Below are 20,009 nucleotides of genomic sequence, written 5' to 3' on the forward strand. Positions count from 1 at the left end.
CACAAACCCATTTTTCGGAAACCGAGGAAGTAAACAAAGCATAAAGTTACAGTCACAGTTACAGTCACAGTTTTTAAACTCTGGTTTTGTATCTTATAATTTACATGCATTTAAAATATTAGCTTGTTAATTTGGGTAGAAAATTGTTTTCCTTACCAACAGTCCCCTCATGAAACCACATTTTAACTCACTAGATCCATATTTTTACTTGGATCTGCACCAGATTGCATATATGAATTATTCATCCATGAATTATTCTCTGAGAAATCAATGAAAATGTTAAAAAACATCTTATCTCTCAACGTGAAAACATAAGCTCCTTGCTGGAGGTTAAAAATAACCCTGACAAGACCTAATTGAATATGCTCTTGATTTGCATTATGGGACTCGTAGGATTCAGTGCTTTTGGAATTTTATACAAATCAGGGTCTAAAACTCAAGATATCTCAGCTTGACCACTCTGTTTGTAATCATTGATTTCAATGCTACATTTTCTCATTGCCTCCCTCCCTTTAAAGAGTATGAGGCTTTTTTATGGTTGTTCTCTAGTGAAAGATGGGAATGATCATCTAAGTCTATCTTTGTCTCATTCTTGCTGTGGGTCAAACTGTGTAAATAATAGATAATTAGAACAACAACAGCAGCGTTGTTGGACAACACTGAAAAGAGGATTTCTTTGTAGCTGCACGTTATGATCAGCCATGATTCATCAAACAGAAAAAGTGGAAAGAAATAAGATGGTAGAGGCTGAAAAATGTGTCTCATTGAACATTTAATTCATACATTTTTTCATATCTTCTCTAGAAAGTGGAACCATGACCATGATCTCCTCCAGCGTCCTTCACTAGTAGCCGGACAGAATGGCTCATTAGCTCTGCGCTGGTGGCTAACACGACGTAGATAGACACCACGCAGGACGGACTCTGAGCCATGTCTCTTCTCTTAGCTCTGAGCATCGTCTGTGGATTGATGCTCCATGTTTCACTCGGTGCACTCAACACTCACTACTGTGCCCCACGAAAGACTGTCCCATATCAGAGTAAGTCACTAAGTCTCACTGCCTCTACAAGATATAATGACATTACTCTTACTGTGTTGAATAAGTGTCTCTACTCCTGCTATGGACCAGTAAACACCAGAATTGGTAGCAGAATATTTCAACCAAGATACATGAACAAGTGCACCCAGATGCTTGGATTATATGCTGGTTGGGACACGCTTATTAAATTGAAATGAATTTCTGTTCTGCTTCTGCAGCTAAAAATTTGGGAGTAAAATTTAAGTGTTGATTCTTGATGTTCTCCTGTTCAGATGAGCTGAAGATGTTCAGAGAGGAGGGGATCTCCAACTACTCCACTATGTTGATGAGAGACGACCTGGGCGTGCTGCTGCTGGGAGCCAGAGAGGCCATATATGCTCTGGACATCGACGACATCTCAGTGAGAAAGTCTGTGGTAAGAAAATGTCAAAGAAATGAGGCTGTTGTAAAATCTCACGTGCCTGCAGAGCTCCTATTGATATGCACATGATATTCGGTTCTTATTACAGGTTAAAACTAGAATGGCACTCAGTAGAGTTCATACCTACATGAAACCACATTTGAATTCACTAGACTCGACTGACTGAATGAATATTTATATCATGCTTTCCTTGTCTTATTGACCACTGTAAGTGCTTCATAGCAGCAACCCCCATTATCCCTGGAGTTGGTTGAAGCATACAGGGATATTTATTTGAGCTAAAAAACAGCATTTTCCTGTGGTTCAATGGATGCTGTTGCTAATCTGTCATAGAATTCAAGAAAGTCAAGATAAGTAAATCAGGATTAAATCAAGAGATCAAGAAATTTAAGAGGCTGGTTTACTTTTATATATTTAAGTTTAATTACTTTTTAAAATCTTTTGTAACAATTATGGGTAAAATATGCTAATTCCAAAATGAACTTGGAAATGAACTTCTGCTATATCGTAAAAGTCACATTAACCCATTCACCCATTTATACAATAAAATCTTTTTTGGAACTTTTATGATATTTTGCTGCTGTGTAAGTCCAACTTGAGGATTTGTAGCTGCCCAGTAAAGTGAGAAAAAGCCAACATTCTGAAAAAGTTACAACAAATGCATAGTTTTGTGTAGCATCACTAAATATTTTTTGCATGGTCGTTCTTTTAATCATTCTATGACCCCTGAGATTGTTCTAGGTCCCGACCACTGGGTTGAGAATCATGTAAAACACAACCTCTTTCTTTGACTAACAATTTGGATAGATCGTTACAGCTCTTGTCATAATGCTGAAATCAATTAATCTATGTTCCCTGTGTATCTTTCTTTGTCAACTTTCAGTGTTTTTTGACAAGGTGGCCGTCTGCCAGTTAACTGCAGTGTATTCTGGTCAAAGATCAGATCACAAGCTGTACATTGGATGCTCTCGTTCCACACTGTTCTCCCCTTGACCTGTGTTTATTTGCATGAGAAAGTATTTTATGAATACTGGTCTTGTTGAACCTGCTACAGCGCTCTGTTGATTGAGCGGAAGAGGGATTTGTCCCTGCTCGCGAGACAAACTGATGTGCGAGTGTAAACAGGCCGAGCGGCTGTCGTGCTGTTGTGGGGGGGTTGCGACACTGTTCCCACGTGCTTTGACAAAACACTCTCCCCGTGTTGATGCAGGTGTACTGGCGAGTGACCGAGGAGAAGCAGATGGCGTGCACGGACAAGGGAAAAAACGCTGAGGTTTGTGTACCACCTTTCAAAACACAGCTCACATACGCTAACTCTGATACGTCTGGGGCAAGAACACAAGCATTAAGGATGACTCCTGACTGAAAACGATTTACTCCCCCACGCAATTTATCTCTGTGCATCTGTAAATCATTGATAAGGGAGTGGGTTTTCAAGTCTTTGAAGTGCTGTAGTTCCAGCTTCGTACTGAAAGACCAAATAAAGGCATTGACCTCTTGGTCCCCAGCTCGACTCCTGGCATCCCGGGCAGTCACTATATGTTTGTGGCATGTTTGTATTTTTTGTGGCTGAACTAACAAAGCTCTGACCTTGGCATTCTCTGGGCTGGATCTCGTTGCAGGTGGAATGCCGCAACTACATTCGAACCCTGCATAGAGTGAATGACACTGCGATGTATGTGTGCGGCACCAATGCTTTTAGCCCCACCTGTGATTATATGGTAAGTGTAGAATATATGCATAGATTAGAGGATTTTAAAAACTGACCCTGTTTATGTGAAGGGAAGAGATTTTGAAAGACTCACTCAGGTTCAGTAGTTTTGCCTCTTTTAGATCTGTACAAGTAGTTTTATATGTTTATTAATCACTTCTATTGTTTTTATTGTCAACAAATGCAATGAAAAACTACTTACAAAGTATGTCTCCTACTCTCATTATTTCTGACTTCTCCATCATATCTTTAGCCCATTTGTTCCTACTGAAGCTTTAAATCTAAACAAATGTCTCAAAAAATTGAGTTCCATAAAAAAGGACAGAACTGGGCAATGTAGTTTTTACTACTACCACTGAACTACTCAAACAGGACATTTATTTGAAACTATTTTAAGTAGTGGATACACTTCTGGTGCTCTAGTATTTTGGGCAGGACAACTGTGTGTGCGTGCGTTTGTGTGTGTTTGTTCTTACACGGTATCATTATGGGGACTTGTCTTCCTTATGGGGACAAAAAGTTCCATAAATCGTAACGTAAACCTAAATCTTACATTTAAGGTGTAGACATGATTTAAGGTTGGGTTTGAGTTTAAGTTTAGGTTAAGGTTAGGTTTAAATTAAGGTTAGGCAAGTAATAACTATGGTTAAGGTTAGAGTAAGTATACAGGAAATCAATGTAAGTCAATGTAAAGTCTTCTGAACTCATGGTGACAGAACTCTGTGTGTGTGTGTGTGTGTGTGTGTGTGGGGGGTTGGGGGTACATGTAATGGTGTGGCTCAATAAAGTGTTTTATTCCTTTTTGTATAACAGATGAATAGAGATATTTGTGAAGTCTATCAGACTTGTACAATAACAAGTTAGTAGCATTGTTTCTTTGTTGGTTTCCTCAAGTGATGTGTTGACAATATGGAACATCACCCAACTAATTCTTAAGTCATGCAGATAACTGTGGTTACATGTTGCTGTCTTTTCTTAATTTAATAGTCAGTTTGTGTTAGTTCTTCTCGTGTTTGCTTATTTATTGTCTTTGTTGGGTTTCATTGTTCGACAACACGCAGCGGCTCATGACTGTGGTTTATTTTTATTCTGAGCGAGCTCAAACCTCAGAGGACTGAACACACGTGAAAGCATCACCATGGAGAAATGAATGGTTCCTATGGGCAACTGCAGAAAGACAACAATGTAAATTTGATGAAAAAAAAAAAGGCAGACCTGAGGTTCATTGTTTTCTAAAGCAGATCTCTATAATCTGTATGGTATCATTCTGACAAAAATAAAAAGTAAAAAACAGGCTGGAGAATGGTTGGCTTTAGTTTTTTTTTCTTAATTGTGAGTAATACAGACGGGCTAAGATCTGAGTCTCTGTGTGAATATGGCTCAGTCTTTCTTTTCTTTGCTCTCTCTCCCTCTTGTTTTTCGACAGACTTTTGTAAGCGGACAGCTGAAGCTGCAGGGAAAGCAGGAGAAGGGGAATGGGAAGTGTCCTTTTGATCCCTTCCAGAGATACTCCTCCCTCATGGTTGGTGAGTGTCTGAGTCACGTTTGCTGCCAAAGTGAACAAAGCACAGAATAATGCTGAACGCTCAAAGTGCACCAACTGGAAAAAAAAGGATAAGTTCACGATAACTGTGGGCCGACTTGAAAGGCCACAGGACCAGGCTATAAATGTAACATCTAATATCTCTGCTGCTGCTGCTGCTGCCTCCTCACTCAACACATGCACTGAAACAGTCGGTTCACTTCATTAGTCGCCATATTAACGAGATATTTTTCTAACTTCATGTGAATAATTGATTTCCAGGAACGTTTTCCTTCACTCTTGTTCCTGTCCACTAGGTAATGACCTGTATTCTGCTACATCCATCAACTTCTTGGGCTACGAGTCTGCGGTTCTGCGCAGTTCAAACTTGGTTCTCCGCACTGAGTTTAAGAGCTCCTGGCTCAGTGGTGAGTTCCTCTGCAGCAAAAAAAATCTTTCCTTTTCAAGTTTTATATAATCAAGTGCATAGTTTAGCGGGAACTGAAAGTATCTGTTGTCATTGGCCTTTTTTGCATTTCAGTCAGACAGCTCACGTTCAAACGTTTATTGCAGCAGTAGAACAGGTTTAGTGTTTGGCGTCTAGGCTCCAACTAAGTCACTCCCCCATATGATTACACAGGAATGATGGGAGTGATGAGCAAATACTTGTAACCCCCCGTCGGAGCCTACAGGTGGATGCTGGGGTGGTGGAGGGACAGAAGCAACTGGTAGCAATACTGCAGCAGAAGTGCGAGCAAAGGGGATGATGGGAAATTTCTCTCTGCTTAAATAGACCTACTGATAAGGGGGGTGTATATTATAGATGGTTGTGGAGAGTGAGGTATGTCACATGATGTATGTCACATGATTGGAGCAGCGCAGCTCGAGTTGGCTGCCTGAACTAGCTCGCAGGCGTTGCTCCATTCATCCTTACTTCATGTTTTGTGATTTCAGATCCAAACTTTGTCTACATGGACTTTGTTGGGGAGAGTTTTGACAGTCCAGATGGCGACGATGATAAGGTGTACGTGTTCTTCAGCGAGAACGCCATGGAGTACGACTTCTACAGCAAAGTCACAGTGTCACGAGTGGCCCGTGTCTGCAAGGTACCAAATATCACACACCCATAAATATAAGTTTCCTAAACATGTCAGATTTTTTTGCCCTATCTGGCAGTGTTAAAGAAAGTGATAAACAAAATTCCTGGCTCTGCCCCCTGATCTGGATTTGCGTCAAAATTTAAAGGGCCCATATTGTGACAAATACATTTTCTGGGCTTTTACTATCCGTAATTACTTGAAGGGGGTCAGTAGGTACCCTCAAAGTATGAAAACAGTCACTCCGCGGACTTTTTCACTCAGTTCATTCGAAGAAATATGTTATTGAAATGTCGCATTTCATACTTCCTCGTCCGTATGATGTCATCTTGAAATCGCACTTTTCTCCCAGCCCCACCCAGCCGGTACCAGTCCAGCCTCCGAACCACCAACCCCTCCTCCCCTCCACACCGAACGGGACACCAAACAGACATGTTGCTGAGTTAGCAGCTTGTTAGATTATACGTAAGGAGTAATGTCTACGTTACTCCTTACCTAGAAACTCACTGCTGAAACTTGGGACTTAATCCTACATTGGCCGACTGTGTAACTTACCGTTCAGAAACATCCTGTTGTAACCGACTGTAAATATGTGGCTGGTCTTCTATCCAAACATAACAACATGACGTTCAGCTGTGTTTACCAGAGAGATTGTCAATGCACCAGAATGAGACCGGTGATAGGACTGGTCGCGTGTCACTCAAAGTGCAGTCAGCCAATCAGAGGAGGGGCTCATAAATAATTAATGAGGAAGACGAAAACAGCTTCTTTTGTCTGGAGCACCAGAGAGAAGCAGAAGAGAGCAACTGGAAATACACTTTGCAGCAGTTTTTTCTAATTTAAACCACTGATATATCATCTTAGGGGTACCAATACCTCAAATTAAATCCCAGAAAGGTGTCAAACATGGGCCCTTTAATGTGTTCTTTCTTGGCCCATGTCCCATCTTTCCACCAAGGTTCATGGAAATCCACAGTATTTCTTGCATAATCATGCTGACAAACAAACAAACACACAGTGGCAAACAAATAGTAATTATTTGTTCAAGACCTTTATCATCTTCAGAGATCCCTGTCTGACACAGGTCTGCTTGTTGTTATTGTTGAAGGGAATATGTGCACATGACTGAGTGCTCTGCTCTGTGTTCAGGGGGATATGGGCGGCCAGTGGACGCTGCAGAGGAAATGGACGTCGTTTCTGAAAGCTCGTCTGGATTGTTCCCTCCCTGAACCCAGCCTGCCCCTAATAGTCCAGGATGTCTTCCTGCTGAAGCACGAGGACTGGAGGAAGAGCGTCTTCTACGCTGTCTTTACGCCGCAGTCGTGAGTACTCAGTCAAATCCTGTAGTTTTTATGTTCCCCACATTAGAAGAAAGTCATTTTGGAGAAACAAAGGTGTCTTTACACAAAATCATGAGGTGTTGACTTTGGTTTGATTTATTTATTTGGATATAAGGTATTTAACACCTAATATTTGTATTCATTCAAGATTTAAACATTTATTGTTATTATTATTATTGTTGTTGTTGTTATTGTTGTTATACCAAATGTGTTTGATTGGGTGTTTCCAGGAGTTTGTCCCAGGTTTCTGCTGTGTGCGCATACAACGTCTCTGCCATCAGAAATATTTTCAATGAGGGAAAGTTCAAGAAAGCCGTTGCCGTGGAGACCTACTATGTGAAGTGGGTGATGCACACCGGAGAAGTGCCAGTCCCCAGACCAGGAGCGGTGAGTGTAACGACTGTTGCAGCCAGAAATTATGCTGGATTTTGAACCGTATGAGGCAAATCCACAAGAAAAAAAAAACACAGTCCTTAACTGTGGTTATGTGTTGCAGTGCATCAATGATGTGGCACGCAAAATGGGGATAAACCGCTCTCTGGACCTTCCTGACCAAACCCTCATATTCATCAGAGACCGTCCCCTCATGGACGAGGCCGTTCCTCCGCTGACAGGAGGGCCGCTGCTGGTCAAGAGGGGAGCTTTGCTGACTCGGATTGTAGTGGACAGCGTGCTGGCGCTGGACGGACAGAGATACACTGTCATGTTTATTGGCACTGGTAAAGCACATTATATAACAAAGCACAACAACAGAGCTGATGCGGGAGTCTTCCTCAGCTTAGATTTTCTGTATGAATATTCTAGTTGATTAAAAAAGGTGGCCTGAAAATTTAAGTAGTTCTCTATCACATAAAAATGTCATCAAAGTTTGAAAAAATTTGTCTCATCTGCTTCGTCGGATTATGCGGGTGTTGTTTGATTGACAGTTGTGGCAACGTAAGTAATATATGACTTCATTCACAATTGACAAAAACGATGAGAAAAATAAATCTCTGAACTTTTGTTTTCATGTAGGAGCTCATCACTCATAGTGTAGAATCTGGATGTGTTCAGGTCTTTAATGTAGGAGTTTGTAACTTTTGAAAGAAGAAATAAAACATCCTTCCTCATATAAATGAAAAGCTGGCTTCATAAGCAGAGAAATTATGTGTTCGTCAGTTCAGACTTTGCAGCTACAGCCTGAACTTTTGTTTGGTATAACAAACATCAGTACAACAGATCAGCTGTTCACTGAGTTTAGGTTTTTTCCACCTTTCTGTACTTATGTGTTTTAGCATCAGACATTATTTGATCGTTGTTGACAGCTGCTACAGGCTTTATGTTTTTAATACAATTGTTCAATCAGTTCCTTTTTTATTCACTGGCTGAAGATGCATTGATTTCATATACATAGTGACCAGGCACATCAAAGCTGTGATCTTGGTTAAAAGGTCATTTTTTCGATGATTAACGTCATAATAAATTTTTGTCTCCTGATAGAAAATGGCTTTGTTCAGAAGGCTGTTAACTACGCTGGAGAAATGTTCATCATTGAGGAGATTCAACTGTTTGAAAACCCTGAGCCGATCAGCATCCTGCGCCTCTCATCCACCAAGGTAATTTATGTCCAGTGTGGTTGAAATTTCAAGTCAGAAAAACAATAATTTCTCAGTAAATACGACCAATTATCGATCGCGCTGACATTGTCTATCAGAGCACCTCTGACACTAATCTGAAGCACCTTCATGATTTATTTATATAATGCTCTGTGCAGGTTTCTCCTTATAGAACTCACCATTGTTTAATGTATGAATGGTTGAATGGTTACATCCTGAATCTACAAGGCAATTTCATTAGGCACAATGTATACTCAAATGTGTTTGTCTGTTTTGGTTCCATCTTCATATCCACTCAGACATGCAACACATAAAGCTTCAATCAATCAAATCCGATTTTTTTTGTAAAGCTCATATTCACAAATCACAATGGGACTCATAGGACTTAATAAGGTGCGACATCCTCTGTCCTTAGGTATTGTTATTTATAGTAGTAAATGTGAATATTGGCATATTTTATCTAAAAAATCCAGTTGTAATCATAATCCACAGTCAGCCTGCCACCAATCAGTATGAATTCAAATTACATTTTCATGAAGCTGAAACACTATACATTAAACGTGTGTGTGTGTGTGTGTGTTTAGGGTCTGCTGTACGCAGGTTCAGATTTTGGTGCTGTTCAGATGCCAGTCATCAACTGCAGCCGCTACGACACGTGTGTGGACTGCATCCTGGCCAGGGATCCGTACTGTGCCTGGGACTTTTCCACTGAGCACTGCTCCTCGGTCCACAGCTTACCCCCGTCCCCAATTACTGCAATGCAGAGTCTGAATGAGGGAGACGTCTCACGATGTCCTCAGCCAGGTATGCTCACGCACAGTGTGTCGTTTGCATGCATCACTGTGGAGATGCTTTGGATGAGCCAATGTGCCAGCAGTTGTTTTTTCATAAGATGCAGTGAGACAAGCCGTGTGTTTGTGTTTTAGATCCAGTTGCAGCTGTGGACTTCACCCTCGTCCCACAGAACAACATCCAGCTGTCTTGCCAGCTCCACTCCAACTTGGCACAGGTCGTCTGGCGTTTCTCTGACCAAACACTTCACTCCAACCACAAATACTACATCTACAGCGGTGGCCTCCTCATCTTGAGCGCCTCTGAATCGGACGCGGGCCTTTACACCTGCGAATCAGTAGAGCAGATAAACGGCAGAACGTACAACCGAACTGTGGCGGTTTATCGTTTACAGCTCTGCTCTGAACCAGGAGTGGGGGACAGCACCACTCCTGGCACTGAGGTGACGAATTCCTCGGACTCGTCTCCCCCTGTGAACACAGCTGCGCCGGGACCAGAGGACCCGTCGTCCCCTGAGACGCACAGCGACACTGGCAGGGTGACTCGTTTGGAGGTGGCCGTGGGTCTGCTCTCGCTGTTTTGCCTCTGTCTGATGGGGGTCATATATTGCATCTGGAGTGGAGGACGCTGGGCGTGCTTCAGATTCGCGCCGGTGCTCCAGAGCCCCAGCGAGAGCGAGGGGAAGCTGCAGTCGCCATGTGAATACATGCACATCCAGAACAGGACGTCAGAGGTAAAGCTTCTGGGGCCTGAATCTGGGAGACCTTGCACAGCCAATAATAATCACACTGCTGTGGACTTCAAAGGGAACGGCGAGCACCACTTCACACCTATGGCCAACATTTCAAGTCTGGATGGTCTCGGATACATAAATGATGAGTCAGAGATTTGACTCTGCTGAGTTATAGGATTCAGTCGGAGGCCAATGCCAGTGCACTAATTATCTTTCTATAGGTTCCAGTGTAAGGATATATATTGGACCTATCAGGTGATAGATTAATACAATATTGCCAGTGCAGTAGAATAGGTTTTGCTGTTAATGCTTAACATAGACATATTTACTCAGGGGAATCAACTTGATCCAGTTGCCAGCTATTGTTTCCGGGTTCTTTATTCCAAAAACAGCCACGGGGCTTTTCTTAGCTGCCCCATCTCTTCAATCTCTTCATTCTCCTCCCAAGATTTAATGAGGTTTCATTTCATATTTTTACTTCAGTGTTTCTTACGAGTTCTGCAATGTTGCTCACAGGTGTATTTTTTTTTAATCCCAAACCCAGTTTCTTCCAATATGTCTGACTTACACTTCTGAATAAATCAATGTGATGACATATCTTTGCCAGGGTGAATGATTTTAGTCTAAGGATGAGGAATACAGAGAAAGAAAAACACACAGCAGAAATGGCCACTAACCAGACACCACATGGGACAAGAGGATGATAGAGGCTGCTCAGCGGTGCATTTGCCCACTTTGTTATAAAAGCATATGGATGTTTATCAGTTGTGGTATGTAACAAAGTACATTTACTTTGTTAGTGTACTTAAGTACATTTCTTTATGTAGCTGTAATTTACTTAAAAAGATTTATTTGTATGTACTTTTCACTTTTACTCTGCAAATATCTCCTTTTTACTAAAAAAAAAACAATGCACTGTGTTACATTGTTTTTTTTAATATTTTTTTTAAGGTGATCTATAACAAGAGGGGAATAATTGGTCCATTGATCCAATCAGAGAAGGCACTTAACATTAGGCCCCACCTCCTTTTTAAAATGGAAGACTCAAACATAATGATGTTGTAGAGTGTTGCATTGGGAATAGGCTACATTCAGCAGGTACTTTTACTTGTAATACTTGGTAAGTGTATTTGAAAGCAAGTATTTACTTACTTTTACTGAAGTAGAAAAGTTATTGGGATATTTCATCTATTTAAATGTAAAACGGTCAATGTAAAATGTTTGAGTACTTCCTCCACCACCAATGTTTGAAGAGTTAATAATCAAACCATCAATGTAGAAGTGATTTTTTTCTCCCATGAAAACATTGTTACCCAAGTGTGCAAGCCTTTACATTCACACATGTTGTCAGACAGGCTGTGCCAGCATTGCTTAATACTTAACTAGACAGCGAGGTAGACTTTTGAGTTTATGAATCGTCAAACTCAGACGTGCATCACAGGCTTTTCATCAGATACCGAGTCATAAATATTCCGATATGTTCAACTAGGACAGAGACCACATGAGTAAGAATATTTATTGAAATGCTGCAATATTTAAAGATTATTTTAACATCTGTAATAGTTTGTCACTTATCAAAGAACAGAGAACAACAAAATACTACATTTGGCAGTTGGCCATGAAGGACACTTTGTAACAAGAAAAGAAAAATAAAGTATGAGAAGAACACCGTTTGCTTCCAGTTGGTGCTCGTGCTTCATTTAGGCTTTGATATAAATATTGAAACAAGATCAAAGTGAGCTGTAAAATAACCTGCAATCAAAGCCATCAAAGGTTTTAATCATAGTTTTCACTTTGACATTTTGATGCCTGTATTCTGTATCATACAGTGACACATGCAAGATTTCACCTTACTGCAGTTCCATTTTTTTCTTTGAGTCAGTTTGTGTCGGGTTATATTGGTTATATGATGTCAGTATATTTGAAATAGAAAAATCCTCTTTAGTTCCCCACCCATGATAAACTGCATGCAAACAGTCACTGCAGTCACTAAACACAAAAATTCAGACAGAGAAAAGTGGGTGGAACAGTGACAACAGCTGATAAGGTGTTTCACAGCCGGGAGCTGACCTCTAAAAGCAAACAGTGCCGATTCTGAAACATAGAAACTGAGAAATACTAAAGCAGAGTACAACACGTGTCCACTTAGGGTGTGACTTTTTCCTCAGTATCAAAATCAAAGAGAGAGACAGGTGCTATGGCACATCAGTTGCTCAGTGACCAATCACAAAGGAGGATTATGCACCAACAATTTTTGAAATGTTTCCACATGTTGCTTCACTGAAGCATGAATCCAGTTTTTTAAAAGCAATCGTTAAGGCGACAGTCATTTTATCACATGCAAAATGTGAACGTAATAGTAAGGCCCGTTTCAAGAAAGCTAAAGCAGACAAGCACAATGAATAAAAACTAAACTAGAGTCCTGCCCGAATACATAAACACAGAATAGTTCCTTCAGGAAATCGCGCAGTTTAAGACTTTCTTTGTTTCAAAATTAAAAAAAATTAACAACCCTATTCTTCAGCTCACTGCCTAGCATGCAGCTGTCAACACACAAAACCCTCCTCACATCAATGTCCATAAGGCACGTGTGCTTCACATACTATCACAAAACTGTTTCTGAGTTTCCTGTGTTTGCAAGACATACAACTTCTTAAGCAGATTTCTTTTGAAAATAAAATAAAATCTTTCTCGTTCATCTCAATAATCAGTGTGTAAACAAAGCTGAAATGTAAAGGTATAATTTGAAGAAAACCCTTTCGCAGAAGTGAAGAGCTTTAACAAGCTCTGCTGACAAAAGTCTTACATAAATCTCACGATCTCATTCAAAAAATTTGAATGCATTAAATATGCATTTTGACATGTAAAGGTGAAATGATGCTGTACTTTTGAGTGCTTTCACATGCACCACAGAAATGGCCAGCTATCTGTCTCCATCTAGAGGCGGTGCTTGGCTATCACCAGTGACTGTTGTCAGGATAGTTTGGCACCGCTGCAGGGTACTGGGGCAAACTCGGGCCCTGGGCTGTCTGAGCCACAGCGTTGAACCCTGCTTCCCTCACTGGTGCATTTTTCCACAGGCCGGTGCTCCACTCTTCCTGAGCGCGCCCCAGACTCCCGCCACCGCCGCGGTACAGTCTGTGCACCTGCCACGGGAAAACAAAAGGGAGAGTGAGAAAAGTTTGTGTAATGTGTGTTCATGTGTGTTCTCCAGTGTATGCGTGTGTTTATAAGCACGAGGGGGCAAAGACTACCATCACAAGTGCGTGCATGTTTTCAGAGAATGTGTGTACTCACCCTAATGAGCACCAGTGCCATTAAAGCAGTCACCAGAGTGAAGAGCAGAGTTGCGATAAGCATCACTATAGCGGAGCCCACATTTTGGCTGAAAAACATCACTGTGGCAATCCAGCCGCTTTGATGTGTTGGTGACAGTGAGATGGAGTAGTACGGGTTAGTATACAGCAAAGTGAATTCAACACAAACATTATCCAAAATACTAAAGTGCCATTAAGAAGTGAGGAAACAGGCTGAGTGTAACACTGAATTATCACCACACGTTGTCCCTTTAGTGAACCGGGATGTTATCACAAGCAATGTTCGGTTAGTGGCCTTGAATATTACTTAGTTTGAAAAATATGTTTTAATTACAATAAATACAAAATAAAATAATTTGAAAAACAACTTTGTTCCACGTGGAACTTGTGCGGTATTAAGAAATTAAAGATCAAAACACATTTTAGAATTCAAGTACATCATCACAAATTAATTTAAAATGATATAATACATTCTTGAATAATAGTGTTTTATAGATTTAAATTATTAAAAATGTAACTACAGCATTGTTTCCGAAAGAGTTTAATCAGTCTGTGGCGGTAGCGGGAATGCACCTGCACGCTGTTTGCTCTTACACGCAACAGAGCGCGAGTGACAAGTACACAGACTATAGAGAGAAAGAGAACATTCCACTTGTGGGTGAACTGCAACTGAACTAAACAACATTGTTATGATGTTGTTAACAACCTCATGTGTTAATTGAATGGTTTTATTTCAAACTGGTTTATTCCAAACAGGCACACATGTGTAAGTCGTAGTATTACAGTCAAGGGAAGGGGGAAAAAAGCTGAGATTTTGAGAATAAAGTCATACTTATAGCAGGGGAATATCAGAATGAGGAATGTGGGGCATCTTGTTAAGTTCAACTTTAGTATAGGTCTCACAGATAATGAAATCCCTCATCTTTTGGCTCATCAGCACCACATTATCATAAGTATCAGGAGAAAATATTGCGTAAGATACAGAGTTCTGAAAAAAGAACTTCGAGGAAGTTGCCTCTTTTGTCGTGGAGGAAATGTTTGTAAGTGATCGACTGCAAGGATGTGGTTGGTTACATCTGTGTGCTGTTCAAAGAGGTTTGTAGTTTCTCAAGGAACAATGAGATTGGTTGTTGGAGCAAGTGGAACTACAGTGAACACGGGTTCTCCTTGCTGCTCATTTCCTAAAATAGATTTATCTTTTTCTTGAAATAATGACTTTTTTCTCATTAGATTATGACTTTATTCTTGTAATATTATGATTTCCTTCTCAATTACGACTTTATTCTTGTAATATTAAGACCATATTGTTAAAATCGGACAGTTTTTCCTTCAATATAGCCCTAGTACTCTGTCCAATACTCAAGGCAGCTGGGAAATGTGCTTTCCATCAGACAAATGTTCACATGAAAGACGTCCCCACGACTCTGGTAAAAAACTGGCATGCACACAGTCTTCAAAGCTGGTCTGATTCCACTCACCATGTTCCCCAGTTAGATATGCCTATAGTCTGGATGAGGGCCAAGACACACTGGAGAAAGAATATGAAGAAGAAGGCCATGAAGTTGAACGAGCTATCAGCCCTGCGAACAAAATAAAAAAAACAGAATTCAAAAAGACGATACGTTAGTAAACTAATAATCCTAGAGTTGCCCTATTTTTGTTGCAAAGCTGCATCCTCCTACCGGTTGTCAACATTTGGGTCAAGCTGGCAGCAAACTCCCGTGAAATATGATGCATTCAACTTAACAAATCACAGAAAAGCTAAATGTCCTTAGTAAACACAATGGGTGCAAGTGCAAATCATGAAGCGAGAAGTTCCTTTAGAAGAGAAACAAGCATATTTGGACTCAAACTTTTTCAGACATGAAAGCTGGAGGATGTCTGCAAAATTTGTTCCAGACTTTCTCAGGAGGTTTCCTTTCACACATGAACACAGCAGGAGATTCTTCGCTCAGACACAACAACACAGAAATCTCTAAAACGTTAAGCTGAGGGGTGGTGCAACAGACAAAGATGATGGTAGAGATCACGCGTTTTTGTTTACGGCACATTGACAACGGCCTCGGCTTTTATCACCAAAGGCTCTCTTGACATCTTTGTCAGTGTCTGCTACGTGTATGACACCTCTTTTGTCCACCTGAAATATTACTTATTTTTCATTCTGGTGTCTGACACGTGTCAGAAACACCATCATGCCCCCACTCGCTCGTGGTGAATCCTGCAGAGGATCTTCTGTGTTCTCGCATGGGCTCATTCAGTTTTTACTAGGGGACTGGCCGGAAAAGGTTTGCAGAAAGTCCAGAGGCTCTCCCTCTAACGTTTTTGTTCTCACATACAGCCCCTCTGGAGATTCTCAGGAGTTTAGTGCATGTCTGAAAGCAGGCATAAGGAGCACATTTTTTTTACCCACAGGGCCACTCACCCTGCTAAGACAGCACCTAAAAACATAAGAATAAAGCTGCTTTCAGACATGCACTGAACTCTGCAGATCCTCCGTATTTCCTCTGGAGGGGGTGCATGTGTGAACGCAAGAGTCAGAGTGAGAGGCTCCGCAGTTTCTGCGGACTTTCTCCACCTGGCCTCCTAGTATAAAGTCTGTCGAAATTCAGGAGAATCCGATGTTCCCCCGCTGGATTCACTGCGAGCGAGTGGGGGGGTTCTAAATGCAAAAATGAAAAGAAAATAGACCACCCTGACGAAGATGTCAGGAGAGTTTGTGGCAATAAAAGTTGTCAACATAATCACATGATCTAAGCAGCGGAATTAATATGTTACTTCCTGCCTCTCTCCGCTGCACCCGGTGGCTCCACCTCTCACCTGAATAATGCAGAGGATTTGATGCTGTTGTGAACATGTCAGAGAACCTCCCGCTGCGTTGTGCATGTGTGAAAGGCAAACTGTCGGAAAACGGCTCAATTGATCAATGCTCTTTAATCTTAGGCAAACTAAATTCTAATTTCAGTCATTTGATACCAGATCTTGTGACCTGTGCAGACCACGTCATTATAATTGGTTAATTTTAACAGCACATCCAATGCAGAGTGGAGCGTTCATTACTGAAACATCAGATTTTTCTCAGGCCATCTCTGAGCCCACACACCACTGACCTACTTCTACTTGGTGGGCTTCCTGCCTCTGGACTGATCAGTTTCATCTTCTGCTCCATCATTAACAGAACCTGGTCCAGTGATTTCTACTTTGACACTTTAAAGATCATGTAGACATTCAGGGTGAAAATGACACAAAACTATACAAGATATAATTTTCCATGCCTGAAACCTTGCTTGTGTAGAAATGTGATCTCCTGCAATCTAAGTTCACCCATTAGTTTCCTCTGAATGACATAAACCAACATCGGATTTTTATTTTTACACTGTTGATGAGAACACAGGCTTCCAGTTTAACAGCTTTTTTATTTTTTTAAACTAATCAGGACAGAGGTAACGCAAACCCCACCCACCCTCTACTGCACATTCATGTTCATTACTAACCAGTTGGATACAGTTAACTGGATTTGTTACAAGTTGTAACCCATTCACATGTGCTCTAGATCCAATTCAAGTCAACCTCATAAAATAACTCTGAGCCATCTTCTCAGTATCATCAAGGATTCACCCAAAGTGTCTGAAGAGGAGACATCTTCACTTCCTGCTGATGTTACAAACACAACTCCCTTGGTCGACATCAGAAATGTAGATGGGATTTCATATACACCGTCAATAGTTCAATGTTTCTTCTTTGTTATTTTTATATTTATCTTGTGTTTATTCATTTATTTTTAATGATGCTTCCTATAGTTACTATTCCATTTGTTGCAAAGACAGCAATTTTTTTGTTGTGGGACTAATAAAGAATTGTCTTGTCTCTTATTTTATTTTATCTTATTGAAGGTCTTAGTTCTTTGCTTCTAAAACAACCATAGGTACAGACCTTAATTCTATTGATGGACTCTACACTTTTGCAGACGAAACTCAGCTCTCCCCTTCTTGTCAAAACTGTTAGAAAAGTTGGTTGCATGATAAATAACAGGCCATTTATTCATTTACAATCTTCTTTATGAGTTTCACTTTCTTCTATTCTGTTCAGACCCAAATACTCAAAAATATCAATAACTGCAATGATCAGGATAGAACTCTTATTAACTGCCATCAATCATGAATCATATTGGTCCTAAGAAGCTGTGTACAGTAATAATACCAGCTACATCTTACTGCTCTGAATTCAAACATGGCGTTCCACAGGGATCATTACTTGGACCACTTTTGTCCATCATTGGATGTAGAACAACTTCCTATATTTGAATACCCACAGGGTGAGGGTCAGTCTTCATTTAATTGTCCATAAACCTTGATGATGTGATTTCGCTGGACCACACAGTTAAAAATTGGAATTCAGGCAATACCTACTGCTGTGTGTCTGATGTAAGACTTTAACCTGCAAAGTGGACAGAGACTTTTTGGGTAATGACCAAGTTAAATAAACTGAAGTTAAAGTGCAATTTCTTGTTTGTGATATTCACCAGATGACGACTAACCTGAAGGCTTTGTAGAGTGGTCTGAACCAGCAGGTGTAACTACAGGGGCTGAAGAGGATGAGCCAGAGCAGGGAGAAGCCAAAGTTGATGGCACTTCCACCCCCGGCCCAACAGGCAATACACGCGATCACATTTATGCACAGCGTGCCTGAATACACTGCAGAGGTGAGAAGACATGAGATGTGCAGAGTGGTTAATGAGGAACACAAAGTTAGAAAGTGAATACATGTCGAAGTACTTACTCATCCAGAGCGTGTAGACTCTGCGCACCAACTGCTGGTGGGCGGCGGGAATTTCCTCTTCAATGTTCTGGTAGAAACATGGTTTTATTCTCAGAATCTGAGGCAGGGGAGGGAAGTTATTCACACGCTCTGAAACAAAAGAGGAAGTGTCTTCATTATTTTTATGACTTACTATTTTACATTGGAATATCGTACAGCATCCGTATCAGAATCTGTATTTATTGCAAAGTAGATTTCACACATACAAGGAATTTGCTTAAGTTTTGCGCAAGCGTAAATATAAAAATGGGAAAAAGCATAAAAACATTAACACTAGAGAAGGGATTGTACAATACTTTTTAAACACAAGAAAAGGATTGTGAAATATGAGCGATGAGATATTTAAATGTGTGAATACACGGCAGGAGGAGGTTATGCTGAGTAGCAAGTATGTGACTAGACAGATGGATAGATAAGTAGATAGATAAGTAGATAGATAGATAGATAAGTAGATAGATAGATAGATAGACAGATAGATAGATAGACAGATAGATAGATAGATCAATAGATTTGAAGTAACAAACCTCCCATTTTTGAATCCCAGCTATCCCTGGATGATAAGAATACACAGAATAGACAGTTAACGGTCATACAGGCAAGACAGCTTTAACCAGTTTGAATTTATTTGTACACATATAATACTCATTATGACTTGTTTTTATTTACTTCATGATCAGACGACATACAACTGACATGTTAATGGTAACCTCTAACCAGTTTCAGTAGAGACCACTTCATTTCAACATGTTTCTACAGTTTGGATGAACATTCTAACTTTGGTCAAACTATTAACTCATTGTACCAATAAAACATGGAAGAGTCCATTTTTCCTTTTGACTACACCGGTGTGAAGTTAGCCTGCGTTAACTTTATGTGTGATGATGAGATAGTAGCTGGAGCTCAGCAGAGACAGGCTAACTGTTCCCTGACGTCCCTGCCTCATGTGACTGACCTGATCGCTGCAGACAAAACCCTGGAGACTCTCTTACGGCGACCGCTCGTAACGCAGAAAGCACAAGAGCTGCAATTACCGGAATAACGTTTATCTCCTCACGTTTCCGTCGACAAGAGCAGGGTCCTGGAATCATTCAGATTTATGCGCTTTTCCAACACACTGCGCGTGCGCGGTACCGCTGAGCTTGTAGTTCCTCAACTGTTTACATCCAGCGCGCCCGGCGACCGCAAGAACTACAAGTCCCAGGGTTCAGGTGAGCGGCAAATGGGAGACGCGTGACGGCCCATCCTTGACATCCGTCCGCATGAATCCCACCCACACACAGTGTATCCCACCCTAGACTGTAGTGTCCCACCCATGCCACCACAGTCTTTTAACATGTTAGAGCGCGTCCTCTACACCGCGAAGCAGATAACCTGAACCCCTGTCGGCCGTAGTCAGGAGAAGTGTTCGCTCCACGTCCATGTTTGACAACTTTCTCACAGATAGCAACAAAACGGACAGTGACAGTCCGTGTGTCTACATATATAAAAGCAGTGTGAGTCTACATATCTTGTACAAAGCCTATCCCTTATCAAACACCGCATCCTGCTTTCATTCCGACTCTCTTTATTCATTTCACTGCATATGTGTAAAACATCCGTATTTTACTGTCCCACAACATGGCAACCC

General features: G+C 40.9%; 2 protein-coding genes across 3 annotated transcripts; one reads left to right on the top strand and one right to left on the bottom strand.

Annotated features, from left to right (window-relative positions):
* Window positions 1-802: 802 nt before the first annotated feature.
* Window positions 803-10,845, top strand: LOC118121076 (semaphorin-4E). Its single transcript, XM_047342788.1, has 13 exons — window positions 803-1,039; window positions 1,312-1,454; window positions 2,671-2,733; window positions 3,083-3,181; window positions 4,598-4,697; window positions 5,011-5,121; window positions 5,648-5,799; window positions 6,940-7,112; window positions 7,361-7,517; window positions 7,627-7,849; window positions 8,610-8,725; window positions 9,310-9,529; window positions 9,652-10,845. The coding sequence occupies exons 1-13, from the start codon at window positions 931-933 to the stop codon at window positions 10,407-10,409; spliced, it is 2,424 nt and encodes an 807-aa protein (XP_047198744.1). The 5' UTR covers window positions 803-930; the 3' UTR covers window positions 10,410-10,845.
* A 907-nt stretch (window positions 10,846-11,752) lies between these two features.
* On the bottom strand, window positions 11,753-19,621 carry scamp4 (secretory carrier membrane protein 4). 2 transcript variants are annotated; one of them, XM_047343307.1, is made up of 7 exons: window positions 19,414-19,621; window positions 18,907-18,932; window positions 18,344-18,472; window positions 18,102-18,258; window positions 15,046-15,147; window positions 13,548-13,665; window positions 11,753-13,396 (listed from the first exon to the last, which is right to left on the bottom strand). In XM_047343307.1, exons 2-7 carry the CDS (start codon window positions 18,911-18,913, stop codon window positions 13,208-13,210), a joined length of 702 nt encoding a protein of 233 aa, XP_047199263.1. In that variant the 5' UTR covers window positions 18,914-18,932; window positions 19,414-19,621; the 3' UTR covers window positions 11,753-13,207. The 2 variants fall into 2 exon arrangements, with proteins under 2 accessions (XP_047199263.1, XP_035033524.1); XM_035177633.2 differs by having other exon boundaries at window positions 19,335-19,617.
* Between the last annotated feature and the right edge of the window lie 388 nt (window positions 19,622-20,009).

Source organism: Hippoglossus stenolepis, chromosome 14 (assembly GCF_022539355.2).
Source record: "Hippoglossus stenolepis isolate QCI-W04-F060 chromosome 14, HSTE1.2, whole genome shotgun sequence".
Taxonomy (NCBI): domain Eukaryota; kingdom Metazoa; phylum Chordata; class Actinopteri; order Pleuronectiformes; family Pleuronectidae; genus Hippoglossus; species Hippoglossus stenolepis.